Raw genomic sequence first — 23,192 nt, 5'->3', positions numbered from 1 at the left:
ACAATGCATCTCCTGAATAGTTACTGTGAAACAAAATCAAACCCAATATTTTAAAAAAATTGTACGCCAACACCTTTTTCTTGCCAATTTTCTCCCCTCCATAGAACTTTATAGCACAGAAGAAGGCCATTCAGCCCATCATGTCTGTGTTCTCTTCTTAAGGCATTGAACACCTTTGTCTATTTACATAGATACATCTTCATGGGTACTGGTCAGCTTGAGTATCTCAGAGTGGTCATTATTTTTGTACGAGTCCAGAAGATGAGAGCCTTTAGGTTATTTAGGGGCACCTGTTAACTGAGCTTGAGCCCATTCTGATTTTCCCTTCCCTACCCAGGATCACAATGGGCAACTGTAGCATGCTGAGTGCTGTCCTGGCTAAAATCAGCTTACTGAGTAAAGACTGTGGATCAAACCAGTGACCTCTCAGGTTATACACCTTCCCACCAGGAAAACTGCGAAAATGTTTCCATAAAAGTTTACATTCTGTAAAGCAAAACTGGCAGTAGTAGAACTGAAAACAGATGGAAACAGTTCATACCAGAAGTTAAACTTAGGGGAAACCCAAGGGCACTGCTATTTAAGAACAATTGACACAATCATGAAGATTTCCTTTCTGGCACCCTATCTTCCCTTTTCGACATCCTCTCCTCTCTTTCCATCCTCCAACATTAGGTTACTTCATTATCATGACCCAAGCAATGTAAATAGAAAAGAAAGTTTTAGTAGAAAGTAGACATAACAGAAATCGAAAAGAGTTTCTCCCGATACCCTGGCTAACAATCCCCTAAATAAAATTGGTAACTCACTCCAATGATTGAAAGTGGGACACTGCTGTGTGCAAATTAGATGCCGCATTAGCCCACAAAATACACATTCACATCATTTTAAAGTATATACTGTGAAGTGCTTGAGATGTCTCAACGACATGATAAGACGCTATGTCAAATGCAAATAAAATGACTAACCATACAAATTAGTTATATGGAAAATAACAAATTGGAAAGACAGAATAACAAAAGCTCTCATACTATTACTCTCCTCTAAATACCCAGCATTACAATTGGTCACGAATAGTGCTGCAACCTGGCACAGAACCCATTACTGAATAGGGCTGCAACTTGGCACAGAAGCCGTGACTTTGGTACTTTTGGCAGAGAGGCTGAGGCATTTCCCTTCTTTCTCTCTCCCCTTCCAAAACATTTGGCAGTTCTTAGCTCCTAAATAATAACTCTATCCTTGTAATTTTCACTCCATTTTAGAAATGTTATTTCATTCCCAATTCTATTTTCTCAGTCTAATGAAGTTAAAGAACAAATAAAAATATTCTCACAAGATCACAGAAAAGAATGTATAAAGAAAGTTCTGTAGTCCATTTCATCTCATTCTTCCAGCCTGGCCTCTCTACCATTCGATAAGAATAGTTTACATAAAATTTATAGCATGGAAACAGGCCATTAGATAGTGCCAGATAGCTGCTGATCAGGTTCTGATTACAGAATAGTGATAAAACATCGCAAAATAAATGATCACATTCCAGAATTTCCTTAACCAGGATTTCCAGCACTTAATAATAATAATCCTTACATTTATATAGCGCCTTCATCACGTCATTGAGATATCTCAAAATGCTTCATAGAACATAAGAATATAAGAATTAGGAGCAGGCCATTCGGCCATTCGCCCCCTCGAGCCTGCCCTGCCATTCGATAAGATCATGGCTGATCTTCTGACCTAACTCTAATTACCAGCTCCAGCCCCATATCCCCTAATCCCTCTTTTTTTTAAAAAATCTATCAGTCTCAGTCTAGAATATATGGTAAAGAGAATTGGCTGCAATTGTGGGCGAAATTTTGAAATTGATACACTACTAATCAAGGTTTGTCCCCTATAAATTGGCAATGAATAGGCAAAAACACTACTGCTGTAAAAACAGGCATATAGACGTGCAAGATGGTTTCATTGCAACAGTCTGATGGCTTGCCTGCTTTCACAACAGTTGCACAATTTATTGCAATTGGATTCTCACACATACAGATCATACCTTGCCTAAAATGTCATGATTACCCCTTGGATAATTAGGGAGAGAACATGTTCTTCTGGGATTTTTAATCATCACCTCTCGGTCCTCCATCATCAGTTTCAGAACTGCGTCAATACCTTGGAGCTGAATTGTAAAAGCAAAAATAAGGTGCAATTCACCAAAACAATTCTATGGGAAAAAAATCAACATCTTTAACAAGTGAAATAGAATGTTGTTAAAAGCTATACCACTGTATTTCTGCTAATATCACACTGTGAACCAATAGTAACAGCATATAAAAAATAAACTCGCTCAACAAAATATATTTGTAAACATTTATGGTGTACCATTTGCACATATCTTTCCAAACCTCACCATGGTACTATATTTTTGATATTATGCAGTTTTACCTACTTTGTTATTCCCTGTGCTTTCGCTTTCCACCATCATCACCTTTGAACTGGTTCACCAAGGTTTAGATTTTATAGAGGTAGATTTACCAAGCATCTCCAATTCTGTTTTAAATAGACTGAGCATGATGCACGACAAACCTCAAAATTCACATAAAAGTAGACTTACAGTGTTGATCTCTGAAAACTTGACCTTCTGTTTTTGAAGTTCATTTCTTAGGTGAAATTCCTTTTCTTCAGCCTCTTGTGCTTGACCTAAACAAGTGTACATTTCAAATACTATTCATCATTTACTTCTAAATCCACCGTGAAGGACAAGGTTAAGTTATGAATCTTACTTGTTATATCATGTGGCACCAATTTATATGAAAACAAATATCAAAGCCACCTTTAAAATTCAATCTGCATACTTTAAGCAAAGATTTTCAAATAAGATATTTTAACTTTTAATAACCTATAAGATAAATGCATTTTAATTTGCAACCTTCATGAGGTAGCAATTGCTTGGATTAAGTCACCTGGAGATTGAGGAAAAAGAAACGCTGTTGTATTGAGCTTGGAGTAGAGAAATACAAGGTTCATTGGGAGATTGATTAGCATGTCCACCAACAGCATAAGAGAAAAACAATGAAGAAATAAGAAAATCAAAGAAATACAAACAGAAAGAAAATAAAATTTCTTTAAAACAAAATGCAAAATACTGCAGATGCTGGAAATCTAAAACAAAAACAGAAGTTCTGACGAAGGGTCGTGGATCCGAAACATTGACTCACTTTCCTTTCTCACAGATGCTGCCTGACCTGCTGAGTGTTCCCAGCGACTTCTGTTTTTGTTTCTTTAAAACAATGTTGGCTGTGAAAAATACATCAACTTTTCACAAACAAACAGAAAAGCTAGAAATCTACAGTATGTCAATAAGCATTTGAAGGAGAAAGAGGTTAATGTTTTCTACAAAATGCTTTCATCAGTAAGCCACAATTTTATTTAAGCATCTCATCTCCAACCTCATAGTATCTTCCTTTGCTCCAGTAAGATATTTTGAGATTCCACATTTATCATCCTTTTGTTTATTCAGTGAAACAACACTAGTTGGTTTTGTGCTGTGGACACATGCCCATTGAACTGGATCGAATGTTCCAATTATTTTAAGTCCCACCATTTAACTTTTAAGTTTATAGTTACTTTTAATAACCTATTGGAAAACCTGGCAGACACAATCTAATTTAAACTGCTTCTGAATTAAAAATGAAACAGGGGCACAAGTATGTTGCAAGTAGATCCAAGAATCTAAATGCATTGATAAATGGTAGGACCTAAATTTTTATTTAGATAGTTAAATTGAATAAAGCTGTAGGATAAAGATGTTATGAAAGGGGGCAACCCCACTGTAGTAGTGCAGGGATGGCCAATATGACTATTTTCAACATGAATAATAAAGCCTACAGGCTGTAAGTTGGCCGTCCCTGGTGTAGTGGATACAGCTACAACTTACAGACCACGATGAGTTTGTTAGTGAGGACTACCCGAGGAGGGTAAATTGAACCCAGGTTTCCCAGGATTTGGGAGGAGAAAAACAGCCAGCTACTCCTTTTGAAAGCTAATATGGATTCTACCTTTGAAAGATGCCCTAATTTGACACCAGTAAATGAGTTTTTAACAAAGTTTATTACTGATAAATAGTAGTTTACTGATGTTTAAATTATTAACATTATAAATGAAGGCTTAGTTGAGGAAGGGCAGGAGGCGTCTCATGTGTCTAAACCCTGGTATAGACCAGTTGGGCTGTATAGCCTGTTTCTCTATATTCTAATGTATTCTAATGTAAATCAAGTAATAAGATGTCAATTCCCCTCCTCCTTTCAGTTATCAAATCTTTCTCAGCTGTGGACACTAAACAGTTTTACATACCTCCATAGAATATCTGCCATACGAAGTTACCAAGCTGTTGCAATGGACATGGTCAATAATACACAGCAACAAATTTCTTCCTTGTGTACAGAATTGCACATAGCTATAGATAGTCAGATTCAGAATTTAACTTACATTTCATCTCACTGATGAGTTGGTTGGTCGTATCAAACAAACTCCTGTATGCAACAATGGACTGAGATAGCTGGTCCTTTTCTTTGGTCAAGGTTGCCATCTGCTGTTGTTTCTTAAAATCTGTTAAAAGAAATAAGACCAAACACAGTTATCCAGTTCAATCATATCAAGTGAGGGTGTGTTAACCTGTGGCACTTCAGCAGAATTTTATGTAATTTTGGCCAGCCAGGAGTCTGACACATGCAAAAACCCATCACCACACTTATCCAACCTAAACTGAAAGTTCTATGCATAACCATCTATACGTAAAAATTGTTGAGACATTTATTGGACTGGAATGTGCACTCTCACTGGAGGGATGCATTTTGCTTATCCAATTCTGTTGAGTATTAGACATAGGTTGGTAAGAACCAAGGCTTGGGGACCCCAGAGTCTGCATTGGGGATCTGCTGGAATCTAACCAGCTAAAATCACATAGTTTGTCAATAAAAATCACATAGGTTGTCAATAAAAGCATTGTCTGGCAAACTTTCCTGCTGCTTGTCCAGCCAGGACAAGTTTAGCTCCAAGGAGACCCCACTTTCCTCTCCACCATCCCCTAGGAGGATAATCACCCAGAGGGTGGTTGGGGTTTATTCCAGTTCTGGGACCAGGACACTGAGTGCATATTTAAAGCAAGATACATTTTACATCTTTGAACTAATTAGGATGTGGATAATGCAAAAACACAAATTAACCTTGGTCAAACTGAAGTTTTTTCCCCCATTGAAGGCCTAGTAAGATTTGTAACCGTTCTTGAAAGATTCTGAGATTATATACTCTCTTTAAATAATGATCCAGATTCTCCCCAACCCCACAGCTGAGATGCCACAATTTAACGCAAAAAAGGCTTTCTTTCTCCCTCTCCATAACCCAAATGCTGTTTTGAAAATGCCAACCTTTGGGGCACCTGAGAAAAAGGCTCTCTCTAGAATTGTGAGGCTTTCAAGGTTTTACAACCTCTAGAGAGCGATTCTGCTGGCTGATTTTCATACTACACTGAAAAACTTGTACAATGCTGTATGCATCAACTAAACATACCTTGCTTAGTTACACAGCGTAATTAATAAGCAGAACAAAGAAATTGTTATACTCACCGTTGTAAAACATAAAAGGTAAAATGTATGGTGGCAAAGAGTACTTCTTGGCTTTTGTTGAAACAATTGGTTCAAATACCAGAATATATTCACCACTATCTCTGCCAGGACTATTTTCTGCCAGCACCATATTCTAAAAAAGGATGAAAATAAAAAAAACTCTCAGAGATTAACAATTTATTATGCTTACTAGAAAAATAGTTATGTTCAAACATTTATCAAATGCTAAATGGCAAAAATTCAGCTAAATTTATTTTCGTGTAAAACTTTGCATGATGAATCAGCATGCGTAGTGGCAGCACCCTCGTCTCTGAGACAGAGGGTTATAGGTTCAAGCCCCACGTCAGGATTTGGAATCATCGTCTAAGATGACACTCCAATGCAGTGCTGGGGGTGGGGAGGGGAGGTTGCATTGTCGGAGGTGCTGTCCTTCGGATGAGATGTTCAACCTGAACAGGCAGATGAGACTTCAGTTTAAGTATTCGAAAAGAGAAGGCAGTTTTCCCGGTGTTCTGGCCAACAATACCCCAAACAAAAAAATTGTTTGTTCACTCCATAGTTGTTTGTGGGACACTTCTGGGTGCAACTGCCGCATTTCGCCCACAAAAAATAATCAATCCACTTTACAGTATATACCGTGAAGCTCATTGAGATGTCTCTTAGGCATAAGGTGTTTTATCAAATGGAAGAATTATTATAACACTTCCTTTTCTCCTGACGCAACGCCTCTCCTCGCTCCTCTCATCCCTGTCCCTCTGCACTGAACACCTGCTCATAATGGGCGATTTCAACCTCCACCTAAACTCCCCTTGTACCACCTCCTCGGATTTCACTGCCCTCCTCTCCTAAACCTTACCCTCCACATCAACATGCTGACCCACAACTGTGGCCACTCCCTCGACCTTGTCATCACACATGGCTTTGACATTTTCGACCCGTCGGACAAGGCCATCTCAGACCCATCTCTTTTACCCCTCGCCTCTTCCAAGCCCTCCACCATTTTTTTCTGCCCCTGGGAAAAGCTTCTCCGATTCCCTCACAAATGTCCTCTCTTCTTTGGACCTCCTCTCTCTTTGACCCTCCACCCGCAGCAATCCTGATGCACCCTGCTGAATGACCGTCTCTCCACAACTTCAATTCCCGGCTCCTCTGAAATCCAGGGTTGTTTCCAAGCCCACTCACTCCCCCTTGGTACAACAGTCATCTCCACTCACTCAAAATACAAACCTGTACGATCGAGCGCAGATGGCAGAAATCTAGCCTCACGATTCACTGCCAGCTGTGGCTCGAGCACCTCCACACCTACCGCCTCTCCCTTTCACATGTCAAAACTGCCTTTTACTCCAAAATTATCCTGGAGGCAAACAACAATCCAAACACACTGTTTTCCACCGTCCATTACCTCCACCATGCACCCCCTCAAGCCCCCTCTATCCTCACATCAAACGCCAATTGCGAAGAGGTCCTAGACTGCCTCAAAAATTGAAAATATCTGCTTGGCTGCATCATCCTCCCGTCCCCAACCCCATGTCCCTTTATACCCCACCCAGACCATCCACACCGCCTTCTCCCTCTGCCACAGCTCCTGCCACTTCGCACTCCTTACGCTCCCGTGTCCTCATTTCTCCCTCCTCCCTCTCAACCACAATCATCCCATGAAGTTTACCACCTGTGCCTTGACCCTCTCCCCACCCAGCTGCTGGTCACTCAACTCCTCCTTCTCTCCCCCTGCTGGCCGACAGTCAACCAGTCTCTCTCCTCAGGCTCTGTTCCACTCCCCCTGAAAATCGCTGTTACCACACCCCTCCTGAAAAAACCCACCCTCGAACTCTCTAATCTCTTGGAACACATTGCTGCAGACCAACTTCAGTCATGCCTCTCCCTCCATGAGCCCCTGCAGCCTGATTTTCACTCTGCTACAGCAGAGACTTGTCAAAGTCACAAATGACATTTTCTCTATCTGTGATAAGGGCTCCATCTACCTCCTCGTCCTCCTGGATCCTTCTGCCGCGTTCGACTCAGTCGACCATGCCATCCTCCTCCACCGCATCTCCTCCCTCATCTACCTTAGTGGGACCGCACTTGCATGTTTCGAGTCCTACTTAACTAACCGCCTCCTTTTCATCTCAGCCAATGGTTTCTCCTCCCGCTCTGTCATCTGCAGGATACCCCAGGGGTCCACATGTATGCGGATGACACACAAATCTACTTTGCCTCCTCCCAGTACCAACTTCAGGTCCGCCAATGTTCTATCAGCTTGTCTGGCAGACATCAGGGCCTGGATGAGTGTAAACTTCCTGCAGATGAACGTGGACAAGATGGAAGCCATACTCCTTGGCTCCTGTTAACACCTTCACTCCTGTGGATCTAAACTCAACCTCCCTGGGCTTGCTCTCAGACTCACCGAACCAGTGAGCAATCTAGGCATCCAGTTCGACCCCCAGCTGTTCTTCCTCCCTCACATCTGGTGCCCGATTAGGACCACCTTCTTCCACCTCCTCCATATTGCCTGTGTCTGACCACACCTTACCCCTCGTGCATGCATTTGTCATCTCCCGCTTGGATTACTCAAACGCACTTCTCGCTGGTCTCCACCACTCAAAGGATCCAGCTCATTCAACTAGATGCACCCACATCTCACCAGTTTTGGCCAGGTTCCACTGGCTCCCCATCACTGAATGGATTAACTTCAAATCCTCATGTTCAAATTCATTCACTCCCAGGGACCTTCCTATCTCTCCGACCTTCTCACTCCCCAATCCACCACCCGGCGACGCCTCTGCTTGATTGGCACCGGCCTCCTGCTCATACTTCGCACCTACCGCTCCATCATCGGAGATCGCACTTTCAGCCACTACGCCCTAAAACTCTGGAACAATCTCACTCAATCCCTCTGCCTTGCCCCCTTTCCCCTTTTTCAAGTCCTGCCTGAAAACTTTCCTCTTCGACCGTGCTTACGGCCAACTCCCGCCCCCTCTACCTAGCCGGTTCGAAACTTAGAGGGGAAAGAAGTACAAAAACCCACACCATAGAATCTATAAATCAACCATTATAAATACCATCACTCATGAAACTTTTTTCCACGTTCTACAATTGGATTTTAAATGCTCAATTTAAACTTACTGAAACAGAAGAAGAACCTTGCTTGAGTTCAAACTCCAGAAAGTTGACTTTTCCCTGAAACTGAGGAATCTCACCATCATCTTCACTGGCATTTTTAATTGTAGCTAACACCTTGCCATCAAGATTCTCACCAGCCGCATTGTTATATGCATCCTAATTTCAAAGGACAAAAAGAAAATAATTAACAAACCTAAGCATTACTTTCCCAGACATATCTTATAAAGGCAAATGATAGTCTATGCAGTTATGTAAATTAATAAAAATTGAGTGACAATTCTATTTGGAAAGGTTCAAGATTTTGAGGGAGGAGGAAATAAACTAAAGGCGCTGGTAAGATTCTTAAGGTTCAGGAATGGAATTAAATACATAATAAAGCAAAAAAGCACCAAAAGTGTATGCAATTTTATTAGAAATAATTCAGGTCTCAAAGTACAGTGAAATGCCACTTATCCACTTTCTAAGTTTTTTCCCATTGATTGTTAATTTTTTCTCCTACTATTAAAATATTTTCACCTAGGGTGGTCCTTGCTGGACAAGCAGCAGAAAGCTTGCCTGTCAGTGCTCACAATGGAAAGCTATGCTGTTTTAGCTGGTTAAACTTCAGCAGTACCCAGACATGTACTCTGGGGTCCTCAAGCTTTGGCTCTCTCCAACCTGTGCCCAATACTATTTAGAATTGGGTAAGCAGAGTGCATCCCTTTGGAAGAATGCGTATTCCATTTATATTATATGTATATGTATGTATATATATATATGTAGTGTGTATAGTGTGGTGTGTGTGAAAGTCAGTCTGGTTTAGATAGTCTTAAGCATTGAGATCGGTTTCCAATATATATGACACCAGGCCCTTTTAAAAAACAACTCTGAATAATATATTTTCATTTATAATAGCTCATACATAATATTCTAGTGAATTAGCTTTTACTTTAGTTTTAGTCAGTCCTTCCTTATCCTGATTTGATTATTTTCCTCTCTTTTGCCTTCAGGCTTTCTATTTGACCTTCCATCCAATAACATGCCCACCTCCCTTCCCCTCTCCTGAACAAATCTGGATTCTAGAAACAAATCTACAATGGAGTGTTGGCTGTGATGAACAGTAAGATAAAGGTTGTGAACTCACAGCCTTTAACAAGACAGGAAGACATTTAAGTACCATGAAATTATTCAATTGCTTTAGGGCATCCATTGATAACAAAGCATGTAATGGCTATCTTACTTCTCATAGATAATTCCTGCCACTTCATGTGTATTTTTTGTGCAATAGATAAAACTATGTATAAACATAGTGTAGAAAAAAGGGTCAATTATGTACAATTTTAGAGTTCCTGCATTTAAATCAGAGTGTCATATGCTACCCTAAGGTTTCTGAACTAAAACTACTGTATTTTCATAGCAGATCCACAAGATAAAAGATTTGGTTTAAATTAATCCTAATTTTTTTTAAAAAAGGAAGTGATAATAGTTTACCAAAATAAGGGTATCTGAAATCGAAGGCATAGTGGATTGACCAGTTCACATTTATTTGGTAACAAAATGTTTTCTAATCTACGAACACAGCTCAAATTTTAAGTTTTTTTTAATAAATCATCCTGATTTTGTTCAATTGGTGATGTTAAGATCATAAAATTATTTACTAGATGAGCAGCTTGCAAATACATTGGTGTAAAACTAATCTGAGCAAGAGGAAAAAAAGATTCAGGGCAGATCTTATTGAAGTATTCAAGATACAAGAGGACATAAACTGAACTCAAGTAAATTTTACGCTCACAAAAATGTAAACTAATGCAAAACTCAGTTCAGAAGAGGGAATGTGAACAGACAGTTTGATTCCTTTATAGAGTAAATCCATTACAACAAATCTTGCTTGTTGCTCCCATTCACAATATGTAGAAGAAGTACCAACGATGTCATTTCTTTCAAAGTGACACGAGGTATGCTCCTTATTCAAAGAATGCAGTCACAGGAAATGATGCAGTGCCTTCCTCTGCACAGAAGTGACAGGGGCAACCTGATGACCTGGAAAGTTGACAGTCTGTTAAACACAGGAAGGTGGCTCGTCAGCATAGGAAGTCAGGTGTATGGTCCACAGGTATGATGGGCTGGTCAGATGCAACATAGCAGTCTTTTCTGACTCCCGTATGATCCTATGTAACTAGGATTAATCAAGCCTAACTTCTATCTTTTGACCAAATACGACAACTCATCCAAGTAAAATTAAAAAGGGCAAAGTTGTCTTCATTTCCCAATTAAATTTAATTCTAATGTTTAAAACTAATCGCCTGTCACAATGCCATGTAGGGATTATAGGATAAGTACTCTTAAAATGAAACTCGAGGAAGAAATATTTCTACACTTCTGGCAGATATAACACATGTAGAATTAACACATTCTTCTTTTTTTAAACACAATTTCTAAACCTCTCGGCCTCCACTGGCCAACTTCAACTACTTGATTCCGAGTTACATCAATCTGTAAAAGCTATTGATTGCATATTTAACAGCCAACCACAAACTTCCAGTTACTGCCAGTTTGAAAAAGGTTACTGTTTAAATAGTTATTTCACTAACACAACATAAATTAAAATGAATTGGCAACATATATTGGTTTGCATAAAAATAAGAATTACCATGATCTTTAGGCACAAATTCTTAACCAAAGTACGATTGGTGACACTGCGGACATTTGAAACCACAGGAGTGGCTGGCTGTGCCTCTGGCATTAATTTCACTGGTTCACCTGGTATCACACTGAAAACAATCTAGAATTTAACAACAAAATAAACAAACATTTATTACTTATATACATGATTCAGAAACTGTATTGAAATAAAATGAACATCTGTGGTCAGACTAATTTATAATTAAATCAACACAATATTTCAGAAAATCCAGGTGTTGTAAATCCTATGAAGTGCTTTGAGAAATCCTGCCCACGTAAAAGACGCAAGGATTATTATGTATCAGTCAGACACATTAATACTTACAGACAATACCTCAGTAGCTATTAGAGACGTGCCCTCCTAAACATAATCTACGTGAAGATAATAGTTGGCTGCAACACTTGGTGAGACACTGAGCTGTGCACATGAGGATGCTCTTAGCTTTATCCATGCCCTGTACAAATTAATCAATCAGAGGCAGAACAGCATTATCAAGGGTGTGAAAATTAGCTAATGTTCCAGATTTGGGAAGGGAGACAAAACAATGAGACAAGATTCACTGCTTTGATGGCCTCTGCTGTTAAATACACAAATGAAAGTTGGGTGACGAGACAGTTAGGTTTGATAGTAATATTTGCACAGCCTAAGCTTCCAAAAATAATGGCTGCTTGGGCAAGATAGTGGCCACTAGTACTTGAGCAAGATTAACTGTCTTTCAAATGGGGGATGAGGGAAGAACCCAAATATCCGTGAAGTCAATGCATTTCCCTCACATTTCTGCTACATATTTATTGGTGCTGCGATTTTCAAAATAACTAGTTTACATTCTGGGAACTACAGTTCCTTGCCTTGTACGAAGTTCAAATTTAGAATGGTGAAAAATAAATAAATCTAATTATTTTACTTTCCTTTATATTGAAAGGTTGATCAATAATGGGCTGATCCTGTGGTAGTGATAAATTCCCCAAACATCTTGTGGCATGTGGTGGCAGCAATATATACAATAAAAGTAAAAAATCTGCTATTGAAGATGGTTCACTTTGATAACAATACTTGGCTCTGAATTAATCAAATCACATAAAAATGACTCAAAGCACTACAGTGAAATTCTTAGTATAGTGACTGGGTATTCATAGGCGATCAAGGCAGCCAATTTGCACATAGCAATGTCCCACAAATAGCAAGATGTAAAAAAAAATTAACTGGAGGACTGCTTCATACGCAACACATTACTACCAGTATTGTTTAGAAGTGAAAATCAATGCAAATGTATCACCTTAGGTAACTAGCTAAGTACAGTAATGTATAAGAGAAAATATGATTACCACAAAATAAAATGTTGGTGTACAATAATTATGTAGTGCAGGACTAAAATTAAAATAGAATTGCTGAGAAGGGAAAATACTGTCACAATTCCTGCTAGAAGTCTTGAGGTCAACTTACTACCTCTGAATGCTGCCTGAGATTGGCTAACCTAACAGTCTGGGGGCTTTCCTGGTTTGAATGACTGCTTTATACTGTTTTGAACAAACAATTAAAATAAACCATAAACCATTAAAGTAGTATTGTGTAACACATAGCTCAAAATGTGAGGGCTCCAATTATCTTTATAATATAATAATCCTTGCATTTGATATAGCGCTTTTCACGTCGGGAGGACGTCCCAAAGCGCTTCACAGAATAGACTGTAAAGTGAATTGACTGTATATTTGTGGGCGAACGCGGCAGCCAATTGCGCACAGCAATGTCCCACAAACAGTCGTAGATTGAAAATGACCAATTTATTATTGTTTTTGTTTTTTGGAGGGATTATTATTAGGCGTGTGGAGTAAGGAAACTTGCCCAAGGTTTCGCCCTGCCTGGAATTGGACTCAGGTCTCTCACTTGCAAAGCGAGTGCTCTAACCACTGAGCTACAGGACTCCTCTTTAGATGCAAAGTAATAATATACTGGATTCCTAGCAATTTATTACTACTATATTACTGTTGCAAATACTATCTTTCATAACAAACTTGGGTGCTGTAATATTTTTGGTTCCATTGTGTTATGGGAGATTTGTTTGATTGTCTAGTTTCCACGACAGCAAAGAGAGGATGAGATTGCTCAGAACATACATCAGGTTTACTACAATACAATTTAGATTTATATGCCTTTCTCATTGGGACGTCTCAAAGCTCGACACAGCTGTCCGAGCAGCAGGTCCACTGAACACCTTCATTGAATCCTTCAAAGGATTTGCAATATAAAAGCAAAATACATACCTGCTGACTGTAGAGTAACTTCTCTTGTGAGTATGTAAACTGAATGGAGTACAAGCCTGTCCGTTCTGGAATGATTTTTTCCCTGTAAAGGTACAGTTAGCATTTGTAGAATTTGAACAATTTTCATAGCTGCATAAATATAGGCATGAGTTTCAAATTTTCCTTACAATGTGGCATCAATATAGTATTTTTTATTTTTAAATGATAGGTAATTTTGAAACACTAACATTTTGGGACACATTTAAATGTAGTTGGTTTCTGGGTTCGTCAGAGAAGCTAAGAATCAGTTTAGTCATATAGATTCAACAGATACTCTCCCACAACATCATATGGATACATGTCCATGGAAATATGCACAGAATTATGGAAAGCAGGTTTGGAAATATGGTGATCAAGAAGTACCGTATTTTTTAAAAAACAACTGTTGACATTTGGTTTGTTCTCCTGTAGCAATGTTTAAAAACATTGTTTAAAGCTAATATGATCACTATATTGAAGAATACAGTGAAGAAGTCCACTTGATTTAAACAACTGGCCAAGGCCTTTGTAATAAGAGGCTATGAACAATTAATTAAAAAACAGTAACTAGTAGTTTAAATTAATCCATTAAAAAGGCAAACAATAGAATATGTGCTAATTTTATACAGATATTCCCCTTGGGTGAAAGAAGGCAGGAAATGGCAGAGGGATTATATCCCCTTTCTGAGGTTTCACCCCCATTCCCCCCCAAAAGCATTTAAACTTAATTATAAATCATTAGTTCTTGAACCCTCAGAGACCTCCATTGTTCCAGCCCTATTAGGTCATATGCATCTCAGTGCAGTTACACTGCTTTCAATCCACTATTTGGGAATGACTTCAAGATCCTCACACTTGTGTTCAAATCCGTTCACTCCCTGGCAACTCTCCGACTTCCTTACTCCCCAATCCACCGCTTCCGCTCGACTGGCACCGGCCTCCTGCTTGTTCCTGGCACCCTGCCACTCCACCATTGGAGGTCGCGCTTTCAGCCACTACGCCTGAAACTGTGGAACACTCTCCCTCTGCCTTGCCCCCTCTCTCCCCCACCTGGCTTAGTCAGGCTCTGCTACTGTTAAGCGCTCTGAAACGCTTCCCTGCGTCGAGGGCGCTATATAATTGCAAGTTTTGTTATTGTACTTATTCCATTGGGCATATTGGAGCAATTNAAAAAATGTCAGCCTTAGTGTACAAGATTCCCCCATTTAAATTCTTTAAGTTCTTGCTCCTTTGAGTCCTAATAAAGTGCAGCACTAAACCACGAAGATCAGAAATTCTCATGTTCAAAGTAACTATTCTTCTTGTGCGAGACTCGACAGTGAGCACATTAACTGACTATTTAACCTTGGCTGGTATTAAAGCCAAGCCTAATTTTGGCCTTGTTCAGTGGCCACATTCCAAGAAAGGGGGGAATCATTGGGTAGCAGTCAGGAGCCATGCTAATTTCTACCCCCTACATAAATTACTGATGGAAAATGATAGCACCCCATACTCAACCAGCTGGTCAGGTAATTCAGTAGAGATGAACGATGTACCTGTATAGGTCAGTTTCAGATAAAACAATGATCATCAACTTTTATATAGGCTATCATTATCTCAAACTTACACTAATGGCATAATTACCCAAATGGTCACTTTATTTGTTCTCATTAACAGTATTGTAGTACTTCTGACTGAACTTAGTCTGACACAGCTGTGCCCTGTGTGTTAACATCACGTACAATCTAACCCCAACAATACAATGTCACAGCAGGAAAAGGGGCAATGTAGCTCAACTAGTCCGTGCCAAGTGTTTATAGCATAACTTGTCAGCAATTCAGTTTCAAAATTACAACAAAACGATATTTAATAATTTCTAGTCATCAAGGTCACGACGAATCAAAATTGAATTATGAATACCTGAAATAAACGCAGTCCTCTTTGTCACTCTCCCGGCTCTTGCTGCGGTTCAGAACAGTGGCCTGAGAAAAGCCAAAGAGAGGCTAAGGACAAACAATTCCATTTTGGTAGAATTTCACATGAAGTAAGAATTACATTGTTAAGGATTAATATTTGATACCATGTGAATTCAGACTATAATGATTCCAAATCAACACTTCTTCAAAACCGATTAAAAATAAACATTTCCCATTTTACAACATGAAAATTAACAACTTGCATTAACATTACAATCATCACGTGGTGTAGGACTGAACAATGGCAGAATGTGACACCGAGCCAGGACAAAGGGGAGATGACCATAGGCAAGGTCGAACAGGAAAGTCTTCACGTGTAATTTAAAGATGGATAAAGAGAAGGAAAGGTAGAGGGATTGAGGCATAGAGTTCAAGAGGTTCAGAGTGTAGTAGCTGAAGGCACGGCTGCCGAACGTGGATTGGAACAGTCAGGGGAAATGCAAAAGGTCTGAGAGAAGGGGATGGGTAGAAGAGTAGGGTGTGAGCAGGTTGGAGAGAGAGAGCGTGAGGAATTTGTACAGAAATTCCACAAATGCTGAACTTTTCCAAACTACTATTCTCTTAGGTTGAATTAAATATAATTTAAAGAAAATACTGCATAGAAAATCTCAGAAGAACAACTTACAAGGCATCTTCAGCATTACTAGGTTCCGAATCTCATGGAACAGTTGCTCCACTAAAGTAACATTTTGTGGATATTCAGAAGAGATTGTCATATTTCTGCAAACTGCAGGATTACAGCCAAACATTGTACAGAAACCAGAGCCAGCAGCAGTTAACATAACTTGTCTCGAATGATGCATTTAAATATCTTGCAGTTTCCCCATTCATTTAATTTCCGTTTAATTCCGTTTATATAGTGTCAATATAGTGTAACATTTTGGAGCATTTTAGAGACTGAGTAGAGAATGGTGGGGTGGGGGAGGGGGGAATTAATCACAGACAATGTGTGAAGATAGAGATGGGCAAGAAAGGGGTTGAGGCAGGAGTTCCAGAAACTGGGACCATAGAGGCCGATGCTGGGGCATAGTACATGTCACATGCAGGAGAGAGACTGGAGAAGATCGCAGAGGCAGGCAGGAGGGTGCACAGGTATTTTGTAGGTGAGTAAGCTTCTTGAAGATGTTCCATGGAAGAGTGAAGGCTGGAGAGAATGGGAGTGATGAACATGTGAAGGTTCATGCAGATAAGCAAGTAAGTGGGCAGCAGATTTTTGGATAAACTGGAACTTGTGGGATGGAAGAGCTGGGGAGGCCAACAAAGGAAAGTGTTTGAGAAGTTGAGTCCGGGCATAACAAAGACGAGAATGAAAGTTTTGGAAGTAGTGGAATGAGATAGGGACACAAGTGGGCGATGTTGCAAAGTTTATCAAGAGATCTTGATCAAGACTAAATGTGAGGGCAAAAGGAGAGCCGAAGGTTGAACCAAATGGCAAGGTTGAGAACTGGCTCAGTGAGTCAGTGAGAGAGGCTGATTAAGTCAGACAAGGAAATGTTGCAGGGCTGGATAATTCTTCACATGAGGTACTGTTGTACAGTATTGGTTTAGCTCTAAAGATCTCAGATTAATCTTCGGCGGCCGAGCCATCAGCCACTGTGCCTAAATACTCAGTTATAAGGACATTATATATAATTTAAGAACAAGGAGAATAAAGAAGGCTGCCTCGATCAACATCAAGTTCTGAAGTAAATTTTGGCTGAAATTATTGAAGCCTTATGAGAATAGAACCTTTTGCCAGTAAGGGGTTCCATTGGTAGAATAATTACTTCCGAAAGTCTGAATCTGATATCTATTAAGCAACATTCATAAAGATTTTTCCTGAGATATTCCACGTTTAAGCAATAGGCCCACTGTCAAGTTTTGTCGGATAACTCATATATTTTTCCTGAGTGGCTGATCTAGACAGTTGATCATCTAAATACGCAGTCTTCTTAAACCTTCTCCCTCTAGACATACAGAGACCCCAGGACACAGAATGAGTTTTATTCAATATTCAGCACCGCAGAATTCATTGTTGACTGCAAATCAACTGCACATCTTCCTCATCAGATATCTTGTTACTCAGTTTCCATCAACATACTGAAGCAGCATATTCTGCTCATATATATCAAAGGCAAGAACGAATTTGACTTATATTGTGCATAAAATGGAATATCTTTGGATTGCAGTGACATCCAAAGACCTTACCTTTTCAAAATACTAGTCATGCTTGTCAGTGAAGGGTGACTGTCAGAACCGACTACTTTAATGCGCATTACTACAGCAGCAGTGAGGTTCTTTCTACTTACATTGGCAGGAGGTCTTTGAGTGGAGCTCTGTCCCCTCCACATTCTCATGGTAAGTCCTGCTGGACTGATGGTCCTCATGACAGTATCATCTTCAGAAACAACACTAACCACAAATTCTAGAAAACAACAGAACAAGAGTGTAATAAACAGTGGTCTCATTCTTCAAACAAATTTTAGTAAAGTATGTGAACAATATTATGCAAAAAATGTGAGTTATACTTGGCAGTTTAATAAGCTTAAATAATAAGTATTTTGTTTCTTTTAGTGGCATTTTTGTACGACTCCACCGTAACCTTGGGCAAGTTTCCTTACTCCACACGCCTAATAATAATCCCTCCAAAAAACAAAACAATAATAAATTGGTCATTTTCAATCCAGACTGCTTGTGGGACACTGCTGTGTGCAATTGGCTGCCGTGTTTCGCCCACAAATATACAGTCAATTGACTTCACAGTCTATTCTGTGAAGCGTTCTGAGACGTCGAGAAGACGTGAAAAGCGCTATATCAAATGCAAGGATTATTTTATTGTTACTGACCTTAAGGAGGCACATGCACTTTTTCTGTTCAATCTACCAAGCATGCCCCTTCCATTATTAGGTGGATATTTATTTGCAGAAAGTAATGTTCTATGTTTTAACTTTTGAGGTTGTTACTCATGACCAATGAGTGTATTTGGACTCATATTCTCTTTAAAAAAATGTATTTTGGAAGCCATGAAAAAAAATCAGTGATATGACATTGCTACATTTCTCATGAGTAACAACCTTAAAAGGGTTCACTGTGACTAGCTAGATCAGAATTGTGAAAATACAGCAATATCTGTCAAGGAGACGCTCTCTGCGTTCCATTCATTTACAAATAATTCAATCCTACATTAAATTACATTAAAGTATTGAAAGCATCAGAATATAGAATTGACACTAGGACCAAAATATACTATTATAAGAAAAACAAATTTAGACAATGTCATTTGCATACCCAATTCGGGTTGAAGCAGATTACAGCTGTTACACTACTTAAACTCAGAATGTAAAGATACAGGAGCACAATTAAAGGGTAATTAAAACATTGCTCTTCCTTTCAGGTTAAACATCTCCATCGGTTAAATGAATTATAAATATTTAAAATGTATTCAAACAAAATAAAAACACAAAAGTTGCACAACTTTAAAAAAAATTGAAGTCACATACATATATGTCACTTGTATTAATTAAACTATGAAAACTACCACTCTCACAAGTATACTTGGGAAAAGGGAATAAAACATGAACTACCAGTACACACTATCCTTATGCAGTGTACATGTGCAGCCCATCTTTTCTTCATCCACTATAGTATACTGGAGACCAAAGAACTGGACAAAATTGAAGGCATTTTACAAACTATACACATCTATCTAACTTTGTTTTGTAATCATTATTTTGTATTCTTTATGGGTTCCAGTTTGGATCCCATATGTACAATCTGGATAACATTATTCATTACCTTATGCATGGTTGAGAACAGATGCACACATCTACTTTACTCATCATCCATGTATATGTTTCTTATCCACTTTCTAAAAGCCATCAATGTGATCACGAGAGGTTCGGATTAAGAAGGCTCTTTGACGTATTTGATCTTTCTTCCAGAATACTCAACTCTTCTATTCTCCCACTACGTTACCAAACTGTTTTTTTTTTAAAAAATGAGTTTGATGTCCTGGACCCAATCACCCTTTCTGGTAAACTATTTAAAATGTTAATTACCTACCAGGTAAAGAAATACTTCCTGGTATCCATCTTGAAATTTCCCTTTGCAACCGTGTGCACTCCCTTTAGGGCCTAATATGGCCTGTGTCACAGCAATCAGGACTGTATCGAGCACTGTAGATACAGCCTGACCAGAGAACTATACACTTTAAGTATGACTATTGAGCCTTTGATGTGATCTGATTGGCAATACAAGCCAACATCCCATTTGCTTCGTTTATTGCTGCCTTACACTGTTTTGGAGAGCCTCGGAAATTGAATGGGTAGAGACAAAATACAATTACGACATCTTAAAAGGCTATACAATAATAAATATAGCTGAATAGACTATACAAACTAAAAAGTAAAGTAAAAATATTTAGTAATTCACTCAACAAAAATATATTTTTATACGAAAAACGAATTTAGACAATGTCATGTGCATACCCAATTAGGGTTGAAGCAGATTACAGCTGTTACACTACTTAAACTCAGAATGTAGATACAATAATGGTTATTCACATTAATAATCTGGATTAGATTTGGTTTAAAGTGGGCAATATCATCTTCTAGTCTGTATTTTCGTCACATAAAATTATTTAATAGTATAAATACTTAATGGCGCTGGATTTCTGCAAGCGTTATTTTGGCTGACCAAAGTATATCATCCTGAGGTCTACTGTACCTTTTATAAATGAGAATGTTTTGCATACCTGTTAAAATTCCACCAGCAACAAAAGTTGCATTTTTGTCGTAGTCTACAAGCAAGCTGACAGGTTTCTCAGGATCTGGTACTATATTCAATCTGAATACCGGACCATCCAATGTACTTTTATTAATGAAGGCTTTAACTTGCAATGTGTATTCTCCCCTGAAATACAAAACGTATACCCATATAGTCGTTCCCTTTCAAAATGTGAGAAATATTACCCCTTAAATGCTAAAATCTAAAAATACCAAGTGATTTTACCCAGACACTGCAGGCAAACCCATACTATTCATGTACATTTTCTTTAAAAAAATCCAATGTTATAACTATAAAGTTATAAAATTAAAAGACAAACTTCAAATATTAAGAGTGATTTTTAAAAATGTAATTATTTCAGTTTATTATGCGACTCCTACACATGTAAAGTGAATTATGCAATTAACACCAATGAACAGGTTTACAATCAATGAGGCTTTACAGAATCTACTGTAGTCTCATCAGTTGTTGGCAAAACAACTATTCTCTCTGTATACATGGTTCACACAACTCAACAAACAGACCCCAGTGAAAACTAAAAACAGGGTGATGCAAAAAAGACAACTATTTATACTAATTATCTATATTTGATCATATACATTATGAAATACAATAAGCTCCTGATAAATCATCACTCCAAGTGAAAACAGCTCAGCAACCATTTATCTGAAGTGACTATTTAAGCACAAGTCTTCCACAACAACAAAATTACATTTATAAAGCGCCTTTCATATCGGGAGGACGTCCCAAGGCGCTGGACAGTCAGGGGTCAGAATCCAAGCATGGGGGAGGGGTGGGGTAGGGTCCTTGTGGTCCAGGGTCCCCAAGGGGGTGCTGTGGCCCACCCCAAAATTCTACCTGTGCAGAGAGAGTTGTCAGTGTGACAGAGCAATTCCGGCTCCAAGACTGTCAGTTTATTTGTGAAAACTCATTTAAGTACAGTATGTTTATGTACAGGCATATAATAATAATAATCCTTGCATTTGATATAGCGCTTTTCACGTCTTCTAGACGTCCCAAAGCGCTTCACAGAATATATCGTAAAGTGAATTGACTGTATATTTGTGGGCGAACGCGACAGCCAATTGCGCACAGCAATGTCCCACAAACAGTCATACATTGAAAATGACCAATTTATTATTGTTTTTGCTTTTGGAGGGATTATTATTAGGCTCTGTGTGGAGTAAGGAAACTTGCCCAAGGTTTCATCCTGCCTGGAATTGAACTCAGGTCTCTCGCTTGCAAAGCGAGTGCTCTAACCACTGAGCTACAGGACTCCACAGGTCTATAAATGTGCTTATTTTCTATTGCTTATTTCTGTTGCTGTATTTTCATATCCTAAACACACATCCCTTAATTCTCTGTTGAGTTTCCTTCAGAAAGTTTCAACTGACTCAGTATTTATTGTACTGGCTTGCAATCTACTCTCTAAGGCTAAGCCAATAAGGCAATCTGAAGATGTTTTTCTCCAGCGAGCTAGTATGACCATGAGAATAATAATCACTTCCATTTATTTTGTTCTGTCCATTCTAGTAAGTGTTTTTAATATGTTTGCTTAAAGATTTCAAAACTGTGTTCCTTTTAAGCATATACAACTTGGGAGCATTAATCCTTAGCGGCTGGCTGAATGACTCAGCCACATCTCCCTGCGCCAGGCCGCTCATCGTGAGTTTGCTTCAGGATCAGTGATATTTTCCCGCAGTACAGACTAGTTTGCTTTGAGTTCCAGCAATTTATCCAATCTGTTTTAATTATGGGAATTTCTAGAATGTAACTACTTACATTTTAAGTGGCGTGATGAATAAAGTAGAGTCCCTTCATCACATTTTGCACAGAAAGCAGCAGAGATATTGCTAGCTTAGTGATTTAAGCTGTGCGACTATTGAAGTCGGTGTCTTATCACCAGGAGTTTACTGTACATTCTTAGAAAGAACAATTTATGTCAAATAAACAATTTTACTAGTGGATGGTACAAACTCTAGATAAATGCTGCATATTTAGTGGACCTTTCCTAAAACTCAACTCCAGAATTCTAATTTCATGCAATTCCTGAAGTTGCAACAAGGCACTGAAGGTTTCTTCAGTGAATCCTCAAAGGATTAACCCACTGAAAGGGAGATAGTGGAGTGGTCTGTTTAAATATCCAATCTAATTCACAAATCTTGTGCTATTAAATGTAATCTGAGACAATAAATAATAATCCTTTCATTTGATATAGAGCCTTATCACGTTGTTGACATCTCAAAGCACTTCATAGAATATAATCTAAAGTGGACTGAATATGTATTTTGTGGATGAAATAACTGAAATCATCTAATTTGGCAAAAAAATATTGAAATTGCCAACGTTGCAGTTTAGTGCCAACTGCTCATTGTACATGACAACCAACACTGGTTACCTCTAATTTAACATTAAAGCTCATTTGGTTGCTCAATCCTGTAAAAAAGATTTTGGTTGTGGGAAATTAAACTGTTGTCTTCCAAGCATTCGGGAATACCATATATCAATGTTATGATAACGATAATAATCAAAGCCATCTAATTTAGTAGTCACATACATGTCTTTAGGTTCCAGGTAATACTAGCTGGGCTTTTAGTTTCAGAATCTATGGGGTCCAGTTGGTATGTCTCTTTTATTTCAAAGAAAGGTGTTTAAATTCAGACCAGATTAATGCAATAAAAATGTTTTCTCTTAGCTGAAAAATATTATTTTAAATTTTCTGCTAGTATCAAATAAGCCTAACATATGGATCTATAACAAAAATGTCTACAATTTAGCACTATGTTGGCAAATTCAAGAG

At 38.6% G+C, this 23,192-nt stretch overlaps 1 protein-coding gene across 2 annotated transcripts in view; it reads right to left on the bottom strand.

Annotated features, from left to right (window-relative positions):
• smchd1 (structural maintenance of chromosomes flexible hinge domain containing 1) overlaps positions 1-23,192 on the bottom strand; it is a 93,640-nt gene that overhangs the window by 11,540 nt on the left and 58,908 nt on the right. For both annotated transcript variants that reach the window (XM_007900936.2, XM_042346889.1), the window contains exons 32-41: positions 20,361-20,518; positions 17,917-18,032; positions 15,573-15,634; positions 13,656-13,737; positions 11,362-11,493; positions 8,736-8,888; positions 5,613-5,745; positions 4,477-4,596; positions 2,603-2,688; positions 2,045-2,167 (exon numbers count right to left, since the gene is read on the bottom strand). In XM_007900936.2, coding sequence (XP_007899127.1) covers positions 2,045-2,167; positions 2,603-2,688; positions 4,477-4,596; positions 5,613-5,745; positions 8,736-8,888; positions 11,362-11,493; positions 13,656-13,737; positions 15,573-15,634; positions 17,917-18,032; positions 20,361-20,518 — 1,165 coding nt within the window. The remainder of the gene's footprint in view (positions 1-2,044; positions 2,168-2,602; positions 2,689-4,476; positions 4,597-5,612; positions 5,746-8,735; positions 8,889-11,361; positions 11,494-13,655; positions 13,738-15,572; positions 15,635-17,916; positions 18,033-20,360; positions 20,519-23,192) is intronic.

The sequence above is a fragment of the Callorhinchus milii genome, unplaced genomic scaffold (genome assembly GCF_018977255.1).
Source record: "Callorhinchus milii isolate IMCB2004 unplaced genomic scaffold, IMCB_Cmil_1.0 Scaffold2, whole genome shotgun sequence".
NCBI classification, from domain to species: domain Eukaryota; kingdom Metazoa; phylum Chordata; class Chondrichthyes; order Chimaeriformes; family Callorhinchidae; genus Callorhinchus; species Callorhinchus milii.
The sequence above is the reverse complement of the archived record's forward strand: the minus strand, read 5'-3'. Positions and strand labels throughout refer to the sequence as shown.